We start from the raw sequence: 17,061 nt of genomic DNA on the forward strand, positions 1-17,061 counted from the left end.
AGGAAGAGCAGAAGAGGTCTTCTTTGTCTCACCCCCCGGCAGGAAGGGTTCCTCCTTGTCTTCCTATCGGCAGGAGGAGGAGGAGGAGGAGGAGGCGCCAATGACGTCGTTCTTCCTGCGTGAGACAGGAGGAAGAAGGAAGGAAGGAGGAGGTCCCTGTCTCAGCCAATTTCTGTCTGAAGAAGACGTCTTTCTGTACGAAAATGGGTTATTCTATATCTTGAAGACCCGTCAGTTCTCTTCCGCTACAACGTGGACGAGAGCCGAGGCAGCAGACAGACAGACAGACAGACAGGCAGATGCCCCTTCTAGACAGGAGCGCCCCTCCTGTCTAAACCCTTTCCTGTCTAATAGACACCCCTGTCTACCAAATTGTATTGATTTTCGAAAATTTGCAAGGCTCGTCGATTCTCTCCTGATACAGGAGAGATGGATAGACAGATGGACCTTTTTAGACAGGAGTAGAAGCGTCTCCCCCCCTGTCTAAACCCCTACCTGTCTAATAGACAGCCCCATCTACCAAGTCTTAGCCTCAGAAGACAAGATTACAATTTTTATATGAATATTTTCCGGGGAATCACTGGGAGAACATTGACACACTTCCACTGGACATAATCTGCTTCCTGCTTAGTTTCTGCTTAAGCAGGGGGGGTGTCCTTCTCCCCCCCCCTCCCCCCCATGCTTCTGCTGCTGACGCGTCCTTCCCCCTCCTGCTTGTTGTCTACTATTGCTGCCCCTACGTCCTGGCATAAGGTGAGGAAATCTCTCTCTCTCTCTCTCTCTCTCTCTCTCTCTCTCTCTCTCTCTCTCTCTCTCTCTTTTCGTCGTATTCGTAAACTTATATGATTATACATATATAAATTTATATATACATAGAAAGATCCGTGATCCGTCGAGATCCACATGACGTCACGATAAACTCGACATCTGATAGGTCGAGAATTGACTGACGTCATTGCCTAAATGCTCTGACGTCACGACAAACCTAACGAAAACTCGGCATCTGATTGGTCGAGGTGAAGTTGAAATCAATGTTGTCACCTTGTTGATTACTGAATTAAAATTCTCTCTCTCTCTCTCTTTCTCTCTCTCTCTCTCTCTCTCTAGGTCTCAAAGGAGCCTGATTACTCAAAAGGTTGCCATAGTAACGTGGACTCTCTCTCTCTCTCTCTCTCTCTCTCTCTCTCTCTCTCTCTCTCTCTCTCTCTCTCTCTCCAGACCTTTATTTAATATATCTTAATGTCAGCCACGTGTCATTTATGACATTCAATTAGCAGGTATGAAGGTTGGGGCATTACTGTATAATGAATATAATGAGTGTATTCATTATACCATATAGTGAAAGGAGTGTATTCATTATACCATATAGTGGACGGAGGAATGTTCATTATACCGTATAATGTAAGGAGCATATTCATTATACCATATAATGCAAGGAATTTATTCATACCATACAATGTAAGTGTATTCGTCATACATATAATTGAAGGAATTTATTCACTATAGCATATAATGAGTTTATTCATTATACCATATAATGAAGGGAGAAGTGTATGCACTATAACATATAGTGAGTATTCATTATACCTTATAATGAATATATTGAGTATTCATTATACCATATAATGATTATAATGAGTGTATTAATTATGCTGTATAATGAATATAAAGTATTTATTGTACCATATGTGTATACATTATACCATATAATGAATATAATGAGTATTCATACCTTATAATGAATGTGTGTATTCACTATACTATATAATGTATATAATGAGTATTCATTATACCCTATAATGAAGGGAGGAGTGTGGAGAATTGTGACAGTGAAAGCTTGGGAATTTATAATGATGATTGTGTTGTAAAATGATTGTGGAGGTTACAATGATTGTAAAGTGTTGTACATACAACCCTGATCAACCATAAATAGCAATAGTAATAATAATAATAATTTGTGAAAATCTTTTATATATAAACTATGTACAATGTCATTATACTTCTTTTTAATACCCAGTAATTTGAATATTAATTTTAATAGATAAATTGCAGGAATAACATGTTAGATTATGTACAGAGACATTGTACATAAATGAGAGTGATACAATGCACATACAGTGTCATCGTACGTACACATTGGCTGCCCGTACTTGAATCATTTCAATAATATTAATAATTTTTATCAAGTGAGTTTTAAAAATATATAAAGTAATTGAGAGTATTATGGAAAGCACGTACGGAGACATTGTACGTAGACGGGAATATGTGAATTATGTACGAGGCATTGTACGCAAGTTTACTATATAATGATAGTAATAGTAATAATAATAATGATAATAATACTAAGAGCACCAGACACGCGACCTCAAACGAAAGAGATATAATAATAATAACGGCGGCAGTAATGACTGGCGAGGTCATTGCACGGAATCCCACCCCTCGCCCAGAGGTACAAATTACCTCGTCTAGACGAGGCGAGAGAGAGAGAGAGAGAGAGAGAGAGAGAGAGAGAGAGAGCTGTTTTTTGTCGCGGGAGAAGGTCTGAATGACTCCGGGAATTATCAAGGACGTGATTACAGAGAGGCGAGGTCCTTGTGTGTACGTGTCTCCTCGGGGGCTTTGTTTTCAAAGTCCCCGTATGATGTCCTTTGGTGTCTGCAGGTTTGGTCTTGGGGACTTTTTAAAAGACGGGACGATGACTTGTTTTTGGTGGCGTTTTTTGCAAACGTTTTGTCTTGGACGATGAAGATTGGTTTATTTTTTTTTTAACTGATGGTCCTGTGATGTATATTTGATGTTAGATGCAAATATATATATATATATAATTATTTTATCTTGCAGCTTATCATTGCTACTCATATTTTATTCACTTAAGTATATGAAACATTAAGAATTTAGGCAGTATTATATATATTACACACACACACACACAGCATACACACATGCATTCATACGTCACGTATCTCCGAACAGCTCGACTAACCAACGTCCGCCATTCCTTTCCAGACAAGACCCACAGCGAAGACGTCATCACACCCACGGTCTTAATCCACTGAAGTCGTAAACAGACAGAGCAAACAGGAAGGACTGCCGGAACAGACAACAAACGAAACAACGCAACCAAGATGGCGCTGGCTCTCAAGATCCACATCGTCGAACAGAACGTGACGAAGATGATGCAGTTCGACCCGAACACCATCGTCTTCGACGCATGCCGCATCATCCGAGAGAAGATCACAGAGGCTAATTTGGGCCAAGGTGAGTCAGTGTGGGTTGTTTGTTTACCTGTCGGGCTTTGCCTGGTTCCGAGTCTCGAGGTGTTTCGGGGATTACAGGCAGTCGGCATGACCCGAAATGTCGAAAACCGTAAAAAAAACCTTACTTTCAATTCTTTGGGTGTCTTAAAAACGACACAACCTGCATTTTTCTATTGGGTTTTTCATCAAAAAACCTCCAAATTTTGACCAATCTGCTGTTTCAGGGCCATATTTCTTCCGTCGGATCGGCATCGTAACTCCGAACATGTGTTGTAACCCGGGAAATAATTTTTGATGAAAATAATTCGAAGAGAGTCATAAGCCGAGCCCGTCGTAACCCGAGGACTGCCTGTACGTCGTTAAGGATCTCTGCTGTGATTGTCTCAAGAGATTTACCTGGTTCTTCATCTCTGGGTATTGGGAGGGTTATGTCTGTAAGGGTCTTCCCTCGAGTGTCTCAGAGATTTACCCATTAGGTTTGCCTGGTTCGGTGGCATCTCGGGGTATTTTGGGGGTTTACGTCGTTGAGGATCTCCGCTGCGAGCGTCTTGGAGATTTACCTGTTAGAGTTACCTGGTTGTACATTTCTAGTTATTAGGGGGATTACAGTACCTTGTTAAGGATTTCTGCAAATGTCTCAGAGATCTACTTGGTTCCTCATCCCTAGGTATTTTGGGAGGATTACTTTATTAAGGATATCCACAAATGTCTCGGAGATTTGGTGATGGATTTACCTGGTTCTCCACGTCAGGGTATTGAGATTTACCTGTCAGATTGACCTGGTTTGGCATCCAGAGATGTGGAGGATTGCACCTATTTGCATAAATTCAGATATGCATCACAGTTATTGCGAATGTATAATGTACAATTCTGAAGTATGAATGAAAAACAGAAGAATGAGATGGTTAGCATAAGCGAACAGATGCATAAGGGGGTGTTCCAAAGATGGTTTGGTCATGTGAAAGGAATGGGGGACTTTTACGTTTGCGAGAGGCGTTACGACTGATATGTGGCTGCCATATTTGTAGAGTAAGAAGGTAATGAAGTAGACTTACAAAGTAATGGATAAAATGAATTGGGAAAGGTGTTTAGGTGCCATTTTTGTCAGGGGCGCAGTGCCTGCCAATGAGCTTTCTTTATTTTATTACAAAGCAGTTCATCGCAATATTGTCAATTTCTTAGTAATTAATGATTGTTTTCGCTGAATCTCTCTGTGTTACGTTGACTTATCGAACAACATCTCTCTTGCAGCCAAAGACTACGGGCTTTTCCTCCCGGGCGACGACGGTTCGGGAGTTTGGCTGGAACCAGGGCGTAACCTGAGTTACTACATCCTCAGAAATCATGTAAGTATGTTTACGTACGCATCACCTCGGGTTTGACTCGGTGGACGCATAAGTACGTACACGATATCTCGAAGTTTGCATTTTTACCCTGTGCGAGTGTCTTACCTATGCATTATCAGAGGTTTGATTTCTGTAAACACAGACACCAGCCTACTTACGTGCAAGTTATGTTCCGGACGGCCGTTCGTATGCTGAATTGCTTGTAAGTTGCTTACTGTGCTCTTCGTGCCTATTCAAGTACAGTTATCATATAAAATCAATACAGTACTGAGTGTTTTTTCATCCTGAAACACAATACACTGTACATACAGTACTGTATTTTACAGAATAGGCACGCAGAACAGAATTTGAACTTAAGGTTGGCAAAGGGGAACGCTCTGAACGCAGTCTTAGTTCGCGGTCCCTTTCGTTCGTGCCTCTGAATGTTCGTAAGTTGAACGTTCGTAAGTAGGGTAGGGTGGTGTCTGTATGTGCCCGTACATTCAGGGTATCTTAAGTTGCTCAGTATTTTTACAGGATCTTAAATTTCACTGTTTATTGGTATGCCCTTACGTACAGAGTATCAAAGTTCAGTTATCTGTGAGTTCACGTACGTGCCGGGTGTTGTAGGTTTGGTTAAGTGAAGGCATAATTACGTACAGTTTATCCTAAGTTTTGCTGTGTATTGATACACCCTACGTACAGAGTATCAAAATTTTGCTTTCCGTAAGGTGTACGGACATACAGGGTGTCGTAAGTTTTGCTGGATGAAATTATACTCACGTACAGGGTGTCATAAGTTTTGCTCCCTACAATTGTAATTATGTACGGGGTATTGTAAGTTCTGGTCCGTAATAGCACGCCCTACGTACAGAGCACCAGAGCGTCTTAGAGCTCAGATTGACTCTGGTTCTTCCAGAAGACACCTTCTCACACATTGGGAGGTTCTCTGCATGGTGTTCTTTGAAATAATTGTATGAATTATACCCAGTAGCTTCTTTGGAAAGTAGTGTATCAAGTAGACTAGATCAGATTAGGTAGAATGTTGGCAGATCCGTGAAAACGTGACTCACTCTTGAATTGCTTATTTGACAGTCTTCCCTTGGACACAAAAAGGTAAATGAGAAAGATCTCAGATCAGCGAAACAGGACTTAGCCTTGTGTAGCTGTGTGTGTTCGTGTTTGCGTGTGCATGTGGTGTTGTTTGTGCTTGACTTGTTATATCATGCATTTTCTTTTGCTTTCAGTGCCCTTGCTCGTAACCCAGAGTCTGTCTTGTTCTTGTATGCCTGTCTTCTTCTGTTATTCCTGTCCGTCTCTCTTTTTGTACTCTCTAGCCATCAGTTCCCTTAGCTATTCTCTCTTTTGGCTGTCCAACACCTGTCTGTTTGTTACTTGCTCACAAGATAGTCTCTGACAGTCCCAAACAGTGACATTTCCATGATATTTTAGCATGTTGGGATAAAGTGAAGATAACAGACATTATTTGACCATTTACACACGGGCACAAACTTCCGCGTCATCATTTTGGCCGCTAAAATTGGCCGCATTGTACAAGTTTAGTTACAAGCTGTTACGAGACTTCGGACAATGCATTTGAGTGGCACTGCCTTTTGGTAGGTGTGCCCTGATGTCAGCCCATGGCATTGATGCTCTTACAAGCCTTATCTGCCCCAGAAGTGTGATACAGCACTCATTCGAAATCAGCGTACCCGTACTGCCCTCAAACGGAAGACTGCAGTCGGTATCTGCAGGAATAGAAAACTGAGAAAAATGGTAGACACTGCAGTTTTTCCTTGCCTCACTGCTGAATTTACAGATGCTGCAAATGGGACCCCCTAAATAAAGCGTTGAAGAATCATTCTGAAACCGCAGTAAGTTGTGTATTAGTGTTTCACGAGCCCAGCAGGTGGCGTATCTCAATTTCAGACGTTTTGCAGATACTGCAGCTTTCCGTTTTGGGGCAGCATACTCTACTGTGTCAAAATATACAAGTTGAAAAATCGCCCAAAAGGATGTACGCGATAAGTTACTGGGTTCGTATTTTGGATGACACGACAATGTACTGACAATTTGTAAGTGATCCAAAGGGTTAACAAACACAAAACATGACATTCTTATGTTTTCGTTGTGTGGAATGTGTACGACGTCCTTCGTTTGTGTTGAATGTTCTTTCTTTCTTGTAGAATGTATTCCATTAGAGAATGTTTCATATATTTTTTATGCTTTTTCCAGTTTGAAAGGACTCTCAAAATCTTTGCAACTCCTCAGTGATTTCAAAGTACTGTAAAATTCTTTCTTTGCAGCTCTCAGTAATTTGCAAAATTCTTTCCTTGCAGCTCTCAGTAATTTGCAGAATTCTTTGTTTGCAACTCTCAGTGATTTGAAAGTACTCTAAAATTCTTTGCAACTTTCCGGTTGATGTTTGGCTAAGTGTATAGATATGATTTTAGCAATGGGATTTAAAAAGTAAATGTGTCCTAATCAAGTTTACTCAGGATTCCCGATGTTTTGTGAGATGGGGGAAAACGGGTTGAAATATTGCACGCATCATCTGAAACGTTACGGCAGGCATACAGTATACTGTACGTAGTGTCCAAACTACCACAGGTAGATAATTGTACATCAAAACCGTTAGGATAGTCTGTAATATAGTATTTAATAAAAGCTTATTGTTTTAGAATAACCTCCTTGAGAAATGTGACTGATCACTTTGTACGTTGCAGGATATGGTGGAGTACCGCAGGAAAGTACGTACCCTCAAAGTACGAATGTTGGACGGAACAGTCAAGACTCTACTGGTGGACGATTCACAGCCCGTTTCGCAGCTGATGGTCGTCATTTGCACAAAAATTGGTACGAAGGATTTTACTGTTACTGTTTTCCTGTACCTCCTTTCTTTTCCTCCTGTTACGCCTTTCAGACCTTTTCGCTGTCAATTTCCGTTCCAGGGCCGAGTGACCTCGTCGGGTCCCAGCGCTTATTGGCCGTTAGCATAAATTCGGTGTTTATTTTGTATCATATTTCGGAATCGTGGCGATGGTACAAAGGATTTTATTGATATGCGTAACATTTCTTAATTCAGTTGTTCCAGCTTTTATTTTGATTGGTGGTGATGTGTTACTGCCCTAAAACAGCTCTTGCATTCTACTTACAGTCTTATCAATTTATCTATTGATTTATTCACTTGTTAAACTGTTTTCTCTCTCCGCAAGTCCCGTTACCTTCTGTTACTTCTTTCCAACGAACGCCGTAATATCCTGTGGCAGCTCCGCGAATTTCAAGTCAGTGGGCCCTTTTGGGGGCTTGTTCAGTATGAATGGGGCTCATCTTTTGATTAATAATAAATTATTATATACTTTATTATTATTATTATTATTATTCAGAAGTTGAAACCTATTCATATGGAACAAGCCCACCAAAGGGGCCACTGACTTGGAATTCAAGAAGCTTCCAAGGAATAATATGGTGTTCTTGAGAAAGAAGTAAGAGGAGGTAAAGGAAGAATAGAGAGAGAAATCTCACTTATATAGTGGAATTGACTCTTAAATTTGTGAAGATGTACAGAAGCAGATATAGAATCGATGCAAGATTACGTAGAGGAATTGATGCTGCGTCCAAGCAAATAAAGTAATCATCAACCCTGAATTTGTAAGATGTTCTGAAGCAGATGAAGAATCGATGTATTGGAGAAACGTCCGCAGAAAATAAAACTCCACAGAGAGCTTTCGGGAACCTCAAAAATGAAGTCTCTACGGAGAGCTTTCTGGAACCTCGAAAAGGGGAATCGTTGAACAGATTCCCAGAAGCTCTGTGTAGAGATTCAGTTTTAAATATGACTGTGAATTTGTTCCTCCATTTCAAGACTCGTGGTATGGTTACTTTTTAATTGACGTGTCGTTACGCAGAGGGTTCGATTGTACGTCCAAGAAAATGGAAGACTAATTGTCCCTCTAATTCCACAGGCATCATGAACCACGACGAGTACTCCCTGGTCAACGAAGTGGAACAGGAAGAGATCGAGAACAAGCCAAACTTCGGCACGCTGACCCTCAAGAGGAAGAAGGACGGAGACAAGGAACGGGATGCCAAGATGGAGCAGCTGAAGAAGAAGCTACGCACAGACGACGAGAGTAAGTCTGTCTCTGTCTCAAGTCCCTGGAGGGTCTTGTGTCTGTTGTGTTCGTTCAAGGTGCAGTTTTGATGTCTTAAGGCTTATTTGGAAAGACTTCTTCCTCCTGCTTTTGAGAGCGTCCGCGTGAAGTTCTCTTTTAGTTAATTTTTTGTTTTTGTACTGGCATACTGTAAATTATTCCGTTTGTTTATTGTACGTATTATAAAGTTTTCCATTTGTTGTTGGACATATAAGATACTATTTGTTTATGGTTTGTTTTTGTACGCATTTTAGAATGTTCCCTGTCAGCTTGTTTTTGTACATATGAAATATTCCGTTAGTGTATTTTTGTACCTGATGCAAAATACCGTACACTGCTCGCTTTCGCTCGTATAATACCACATCTCCCGTCCCTTCCAGTCAACTGGGTCGACCACAGCAAGACCCTACGGGAGCAGGGCATTGACGAGTCGGAGATCCTGCTCCTGAAGAGGAAGTACTTCTTCTCGGACCAGAACATCGACTCGAGGGATCCGGTGCAGCTGGGACTTCTGTACGTACAGGTGAGGATCTCGGATCTTGGATCTGGTCGTCGTTGTGGAGTGCCGAAAAGCTGAGAAGAATTTGATTCTGAGGGAAGTTTTTGGTGTCGTATTTAGGTGGCTGAGAGAATCAGAATCTTGAAGAAGAATCGTATAAAGCCCAGGTTTTCGTAAACTGCCGAGAAGAATCAGAATATTTTGGGAGACCTCTTAGGGAATCAGAATCTTGAAGAAGAATCGTGTAAAGTCCAGGTTTTCATTAACAGCCGAGAGGAATCAGAATATTTTGGGAGACCTCTTAGGGAATCAGAATCTTGAAGAAGGATCGTATTAAGCCCAGGTTTTCATGAACTGGCTGAATATAGACTATTGGGGAGAATCAGATGTGAAAATCAGGCTGGTTGTAGACTGTTAGGGAGAGTCAGATGTGAAAATCAGCCTGATTGTAGACTGTTGGGGAGAATCAGACGTGAAAATCAGGTTGATTGTAGACTGTTGGAGAGAGTTAGATGTGGAAATCAGGCTGAATGTAGACTGTTGGGGAGAGCCAGATGTGAAAATCAGGCTGATTGTAGACTGTTGGGGAGAATCAGACGTGGAAATCAGGCTGATTGTAGACTGTTGGGGAGAGTTAGATGTGGAAATCAGGCTGATTGTAGACTATTAGGAGAATCAGACGTGAAAATCAGGCTGGTTGTAGACTGTTAGGGAGAGTCAGATGTGAAAATCAGGCTGATTGTAGACTGTTGGGGAGAATCAGATGTGGAAATCAGGCTGATTGTAGACTGTTGGGGAGAGTTAGATGTGAAAATCAGGCTGATTGTAGACTGTTGGGGAGAATCAGATGTGAAAATCAGGCTGGTTGTAGACTGTTAGGGAGAGTCAGATATGAAAATCAGGCTGGTTGTAGACTGTTGGGGAGAGTCAGATGTGGAAATCAGGTTGATTGCAGACTGTTGGGGAGAGTTAGATGTAAAAATCAGGCTGATTGTAGACTTGGGGAGAATCAGACATGAAAATCAGGCTGATTGTAGACTGTTGGGGAGAGTCAGATGTGAAAATCAGGCTGAATGTAGACTGTTGGGGAGAGTCAGATGTGAAAATCAGGCTGATTGTAGACTATTGAGGAGAATCAGATGTGAAAACCAGGCTGGTTGTAGACTGTTAGGGAGAGTCAGATGTGAAAATCAGGCTGATTGTAGACTGTTGGGGAGAATCAGACGTGAAAATCAGGTTGATTGTAGACTGTTGGAGAGAGTTAGATGTGAAAATCAGGCTGATTGTAGACTGTTGGGGAGAATCAGACATGAAAATCAGGCTGATTGTAGACTGTTGGGGAGAGTCAGATGTGGAAATCAGGCTGATTGTAGACTGTTGGGGAGAGTTAGATGTGGAAATCAGGCTGATTGTAGACTTGGAGAATCAGATGTGAAAATCAGGCTGGTTGTAGACTGTTAGGGAGAGTCAGATGTGAAAATCAGGCTGATTGTAGACCGTTGGGAGAATCAGACGTGAAAATCAGGCTGATTGTAGACTTGGGAGAATCAGACATGAAAATCAGGCTGATTGTAGACTGTTGGGGATAGTTAGATGTGAAAATCAGGCTGATTGTAGACTGTTGGGGAGAATCAGATGTGAAAATCAGGCTGATTGTTGACTGTTGGGGAGAGTCAGATGTGGAAATCAGGCTGAATGTAGACTGTTGGGGAGAGTCAGATGTGAAAATCAGGCTGATTGTAGACTATTGGGGAGAATCAGATGTGAAAATCAGGCTGGTTGTAGACTGTTAGGGAGAGTCAGATGTTAAAATCAGGCTGATTGTAGACTATTGGGGAGAATCAGACGTGAAAATCAGGCTGATTGTAGACTGTTGGGGGAGAGTCAGATGTGAAAATCAGGCTGAATGTACTGTTGGGAGAGTCAGACATGAAAATCAGGCTGAATGTAGACTGTTGGGGAGAGTCAGATGTGAAATCAGGCTGAATGTAGACTGTTGGGGAGAGTCATATATGAAAATCAGGCTGATTGTAGTCTGTTGGTGAGAATCAGATGTGAAAATCAGGCTGATTGTAGACTGTTGAGGAGAATCAGAAGTGAAAACCAGGCTGAATGTAGACTACTGGGGAAAATCAGGCTGAATGTAGACTGTTGGGAGAATCAGACGTGAAAATCAGGCTGACTGTAGACTGTTTGGGAGAATCAGACATGAAAATCAGGCTGAATGTAGACTGTTGTGGAGAATTAGGCTTAAAATTCAGGCTGAATTTAGACTATTGGGAAGAAAATCAGGCTGTAAGAGAGAAATAAATATAAAAATCAGACTGAATATAGACTAAATGTTGGGGAGAATCAGTCTTCAAAATTAAACTCAGTGTAGACTATAGGTAAGAATCAGACTTGAAAATGAGGCTGTTAAAAATAAGTTTAGAAATCAGGCTGAAAAAGAGGAATAAACTTCAAAATCAGGCTTAATGTAGACTATAAGTAAGAATCAGACTTGAAAATCAGGCTGTAAGTCAGAATGATAACAAAAAAATCAGGCTGTTTGAGAGAAGTAAGTTTACAAATCAGTCTGAATATAGACTAGGGGAGAATCAGACTTTCAAATCAGGCTGTAAGAGAGAAATAAACTTAAAAATCAGGCTAATTGTAAACTGTTGGGAAGAGTCAGGCTTACAAATCAGACTCTAAGAGGGTAACATTTAAAAATCAGGCTGTAAGTGAAAAATAAGTTTAAAAATCAGGCTAAAGAGACTGTTGGGAAAAATCAGACTGTAAGTGAGAAGTAAACTTAAAAATCAGGCCAAACATAGATTATTGGGACGAAGTAGACTGAAAAATTGGACTGTAAGAGAGAAATAAGTTAAAAAATCAGGCTAACCATAGACTGTTGGGAAGAATCAGACTTGAAAATCAGACTGTAAGAGAGAAATAAACTCGAAAACTAGGCTAAATGTAGACTGTTGGGAAGAATCAGACTCGAAAATCAGACTATAAGAAAGAATTAAACTTAAAAATCAGGCTAAGCATAGACTATTGGGAAGAATTAGACTGAAAAATCAGACTGTAAGAGAGAAATAAGTTTAAAAATCAGGCTAAACATAGACTGTTGGGAAGAATCAGACTAAGAAATAAACTTGAAAATCAGGCTAAATGTAGACTGTTGGGGAAAATCAGACTTGAAAATCAGAATTTAAGAGGGGAAACAAACTTAAAAATCAGACTAAACGTAGACTGTTGGGGAAAATCAGACTCGAAAAATCAGACTGTAAGAGAGAAACAAACTTAAAAATCAGGCTGAATGTAGACTGTTGGGGAGAAACAGACTCAAAAATCAGTCTGTCGGACAGAAACAAACTCTAAAAAACCTCATTGTCTTCCAGTGCCGCGATGCCATCCTTGACGGCACCCACCCTGTGACGCAGGAGAGGGCCTGCAGCTTCGCCGGAATCCAGTGCCAGATCCAGTTCGGGGACCACATAGAGGCCAAGCACAAGGCCGGCTTCCTGGAGTGAGTATCCCGCCGGATGGTGGTTTGGACGTGTCGGGAGAATGGGAGGGTTTGTTGCAAATACCCTTTGTTATAGATTACTGTTAAGTATCTATAGACTTTTGATAAGTAACAGAGCCACATCTGGTTTGGACGTGTCGGGAGATTGGGAGAGTTTGTCGCAAATAACCCTTGTTATAGATTAGTTTTAAGTATCAATAGACTTTTGATAAGTAACAGAGTCGCCTCCGGTTTGGACGTGTCGTGAGAACGGGAGAGTTTGTCGCAATTACCCTTTGTTATAGATTACATTTAAGTATCAATAGACACCTGATAAGTAACAGAGCCGCCTCCGGTTTGAACGTGTCGGGAGAATGGGAGAGTTTGTCGCAACTACCCCTTGTTATAGATTACTTTTAAGTATCAATAGACACCTGATAAGTAACAGAGCCGCCTCCGGTTTGAGCGATGTCGGAGAATGGGAGAGCAACTACCCCTTGTTATAGATTACTTTAAGTATCAATAGACACCTGATAAGTAACAGAGCCGCCTCCGGTTTGAACGTGTCGGGAGAATGGGAGAGTTTGTCGCAACTACCCCTTGTTATAGATTACTTTTAAGTATCAATAGACACCTGATAAGTAACAGAGCCGCCTCCGGTTTGAACGTGTCGTGAGATTGGGAGAGTTTGTCATAACTACCCCTTGTTATAGATTACTTTTAAGTATCAATAGACACCTGATAAGTTCCGGTTTGAACGTGTCGGGAGATTGGGAGAGTTTGTTTAACTACCCCTTGTTATAGATTACTTTTAAGTGTCAATAGACACCTGACAAGTAACAGAGCCGCGTTCCTTTTGTTCCTTTTCCGCAGCCTGAAGGAGTTCCTGCCCCAGAGTTACTTGAAGGTGAAGACCATCGAGAAGAAGATCTTTCAGGAGCACAAACTCCACTCGGGCAAGAGCGAGCTGGACGCCAAGGTATGGTGGGCATGTGGGCACGAGCCCCCTTTTTGTGTCATTGCGTGGTGGGGTATTTAGTTATTTTAAGAAGTGATTTTTTGTTATGTTGTGTTATTTTATGTTATTATTTTGTGTTTTAGTTAATTTTTATTTGTGTCATTGTGTTGAGATATTTTTTGTTATTTTGTGTTATTTTAGTTATTTTGTGTTATTTGTTTTTCGTTAGTGTGTTATTTTGGTATTGTGTGTGATTTTAGTTATTATTTTTGTGTCGTTTTAGATATTTTTTGTTTTGTGTTATTGTGTTATTTTTTTTTATTTGTGTTATTGTGTTATTTTAGTTATTTTTTGTTATTGTGTATTGTTTTAGTTTTGTGTTTAGGTATTGTGTGTTATTTGAGTTATTTTTTATTGTTATTTTTTTATTGTGTTAATTTTGTTATTTTGCATTATTTAGTTATTGTGTGTTAATTTAGTTATGTGTTGCTTTTGGTATTGTGTCATTTTGTTATTTAGTTATTGTGTGTTATTTTGGTTATTTTTTTAATTTTTATTTTGTTATTTAGTTATAGTTTTATTTTAGTTATTTTATGTTATTTAGTTAGTGTTATTTTAGCTTATTTTTGTTATTGTTATTAGTTTCTTTTCATTATTTAGCTATTGTGTGCTTAGTTATTTTTTGTTATTTTATTTTGTGTTATTAATTTTTGTTTTCATTATTTAGCTATTGTGTGTTTAGTTTTTTTTTGTTATTTTGTGTTATTTAGTTATTGTGTGTTATTTTAGTATATTTTTTTTTTTTTTTTGTTATTTAGTTATTGTGTGTTATATTAGTTAATTTTTTGTGTTATTTAGTCATTTTAGTTATTGTGTGTAATTTTAGTTTAGTTATTGTGTGTAACTTTAGTTATTTAGTTATATCCCCAGTCATTTCCAACGCATCCCAAGACAAACGAATTCCCATTCCCGCCGAATTATTCCCACTCTCCACGCCTCCTCTCTCTCTCTCTCTCTCCCCCGCAGGTGACGTACGTGGGCCAGGCCCGCTCCCTGAAGACCTACGGCGTCACGTTCTTCCTGGTCAAGGAGAAGATGAAGGGCAAGAACAAGCTCGTCCCCCGGCTGCTGGGCGTGACGAAGGACTCGGTGCTGAGGCTGGACGAGAAGACGAAGGAGATCCTGAAGACGTGGCCCCTGACCACCGTCCGCAGATGGGCCGCCTCGCCCAACACATTCACTCTCGGTAAGGCTCCGGGGCCTCCCGCAGAAGGGGTGGGCTGTGGGCGTTGCCGTAGGGTCTTCGCGGCAGCTCCTGTCGTTCCTTTTACTGTACTTCCGTTCGATTCCTTCTTCCGTCTGTCCTTGTAGAGTCGTGGGTTCGAGTTCTTTGATCCATTGTTATGCTCGAGAGCATTCCTCGTTCGTCTCCATTTAAAGCATTCGTACTTCGTCCTCATTCAAAGCATTCCTAGTTTGTCCTCACTCAGAGCATTCCTCGTTCATCCTCATTCAAAGCATTCCTCATTTGTCCTTATTCCTTGTTTGTCCTCATTCAAAGCATTCCTCATTTTTCCTCATTCAAAGCATTCCTTGTTCATCCCCATACAAAGCATTCTTCATTCGTCTCCATTCCTCATTCGTCCTCATTCAAAGCATTCCTCATTTGTCCTTGTTCCTCGTTCGTCCTCATTCAAAGCATTCTCGTTTTTCCTCATTCAAAGCAATCCTCGTTCATCCCCACCCAAAGCATTCCTCGTTCGTCCTCGTTCAAAGCATCCCTCGTCCGTCCTCATTCGAAGCGTCGTCCTCGTGCAGAGCTCCTGCGGCCACGAATCTCTCTGAGTCCTCTCTCCCCCCCTTCCAGACTTTGGCGACTACTCCGACCAGTACTACTCCGTTCAGACGACAGAGGGGGAGCAGATCTCCCAGCTGATCGCCGGCTACATAGACATCATCCTGAAGAAGCAGAAGACCATCGACCACATCGGCATCGAGGGCGACGACGGGTCGGCCATGGTTGAAGACACGGTTTCGCCCATCAAGTGAGCCTTTCAGACCTTTGCGTTATTCCTCTCAAGTGTCCCTTTCAGTTTCCGTCTCGGCGCCGATTGACCTCGTCATCGGCATAGGTCCCAGCGCATAGGACCTAAATTCTGTATTATATTGTATTCTTTGTAATATTGGCTGCCATTTTAGAGCTCGCACATTTATAGATATATCTCCTAAATTGAATGTGAGATTGTTACTCAACAGACTTTGTTACTTACGCTGTGGCCTAAATTCTACGTTCTGTTCTGTTCACTTGTTTCGTCTCTCCCCCAGAGCAAGCATCATCCAGCACGGAGACACGGAGGTCAAGCACCTGGAAGAGGAATCGATCTCCAAGCCAGCGGTCATGAGGCCGGGCGTCAACGGTAAGTTGCCGCAGAATCGCGTTGTTGCCGAGGAACCTCCTGTCGTCTGTCTTCGCGGGGAGGTTTGGACAGGAACGTGACGTAAACCTGGACTTTCCCGATGTATTTTCAGAGACTGTCATTCTGGCGGAGACATTAACATACGTTTCTGTCTCTCCAAGAAACGTGTTAATGTCCGTTAATAATTGTACCTTTGTGTAAAAGTGGAAAATATAGATGCTCCGTGGAATGTACTTTCTCGCCAACGAGAAAAACGGAGACGGAAAAATTAAAATTCGTTCGCGAGACGGACGACTTTGATCCACCGATTGTATCCATCCTGTTCAAACCTCTCTCTGAAGCGTTGTTATTTTACATAACGAAAGATTTCCCATCTTGCATTTTTCATGGCTGCCCAATACGTCTTGCGTACATGTTCGTAGTTGCGGTTTTTTGGTAGAGTCTTGTGGCCGTAGTCTTTGCGGACTGTTTATGGAAATAATCTGGGCTTTGTGGTTTGAATTTCAGGTTTTGTGGTTTAATAAAATTCTAACCAAACCACCTAATTATATTTAGGCGACCAGAAAGAATAGATAACATATATGCATAGAAAACATCGTATTTGATATTAACGAGTTACGTTCAGAGAAGTTTGTTACATGCAAACAAAAAAAAAGCTCGTTATGTACAGACAAAAAGTGTTACGCACAGAGAAATTTATTGCATAGATATTTGTTGGGTACAAAGAGATGTTTGTCACGTACAGAGAGAAATTTCTTACATACAAACAAATTTTTTGGGAACAGATAGAAGTTTGTTACATGCAAATAGAAATGTTTTAGGAGCAGACAATAATTTGTAACATACACGGGTAAATCTGTTACGTGCACGGATAGATTTGATACTTACATAGGTAGTTTTGTTACGTACACACGGAATTTGAGCCCAGGTAAAACATGAATCAATTTCCATCTTTTAA

At 41.0% G+C, this 17,061-nt stretch overlaps 1 protein-coding gene across 1 annotated transcript in view; it reads left to right on the forward strand.

Annotated features, from left to right (window-relative positions):
* Positions 1–17,061, forward strand: part of LOC136838162 (talin-2-like) — a 120,530-nt gene that overhangs the window by 69,291 nt on the left and 34,178 nt on the right. Inside the window, 10 exon segments of the mRNA XM_067103022.1 lie at positions 3,007–3,258; positions 4,509–4,603; positions 7,309–7,438; positions 8,548–8,715; positions 9,117–9,259; positions 12,622–12,749; positions 13,602–13,707; positions 14,713–14,932; positions 15,554–15,731; positions 16,012–16,103. Coding sequence (XP_066959123.1) covers positions 3,126–3,258; positions 4,509–4,603; positions 7,309–7,438; positions 8,548–8,715; positions 9,117–9,259; positions 12,622–12,749; positions 13,602–13,707; positions 14,713–14,932; positions 15,554–15,731; positions 16,012–16,103 — 1,393 coding nt within the window. The 5' untranslated portion in view covers positions 3,007–3,125.

Source organism: Macrobrachium rosenbergii, unplaced genomic scaffold, assembly GCF_040412425.1.
Source record: "Macrobrachium rosenbergii isolate ZJJX-2024 unplaced genomic scaffold, ASM4041242v1 171, whole genome shotgun sequence".
NCBI classification, from domain to species: domain Eukaryota; kingdom Metazoa; phylum Arthropoda; class Malacostraca; order Decapoda; family Palaemonidae; genus Macrobrachium; species Macrobrachium rosenbergii.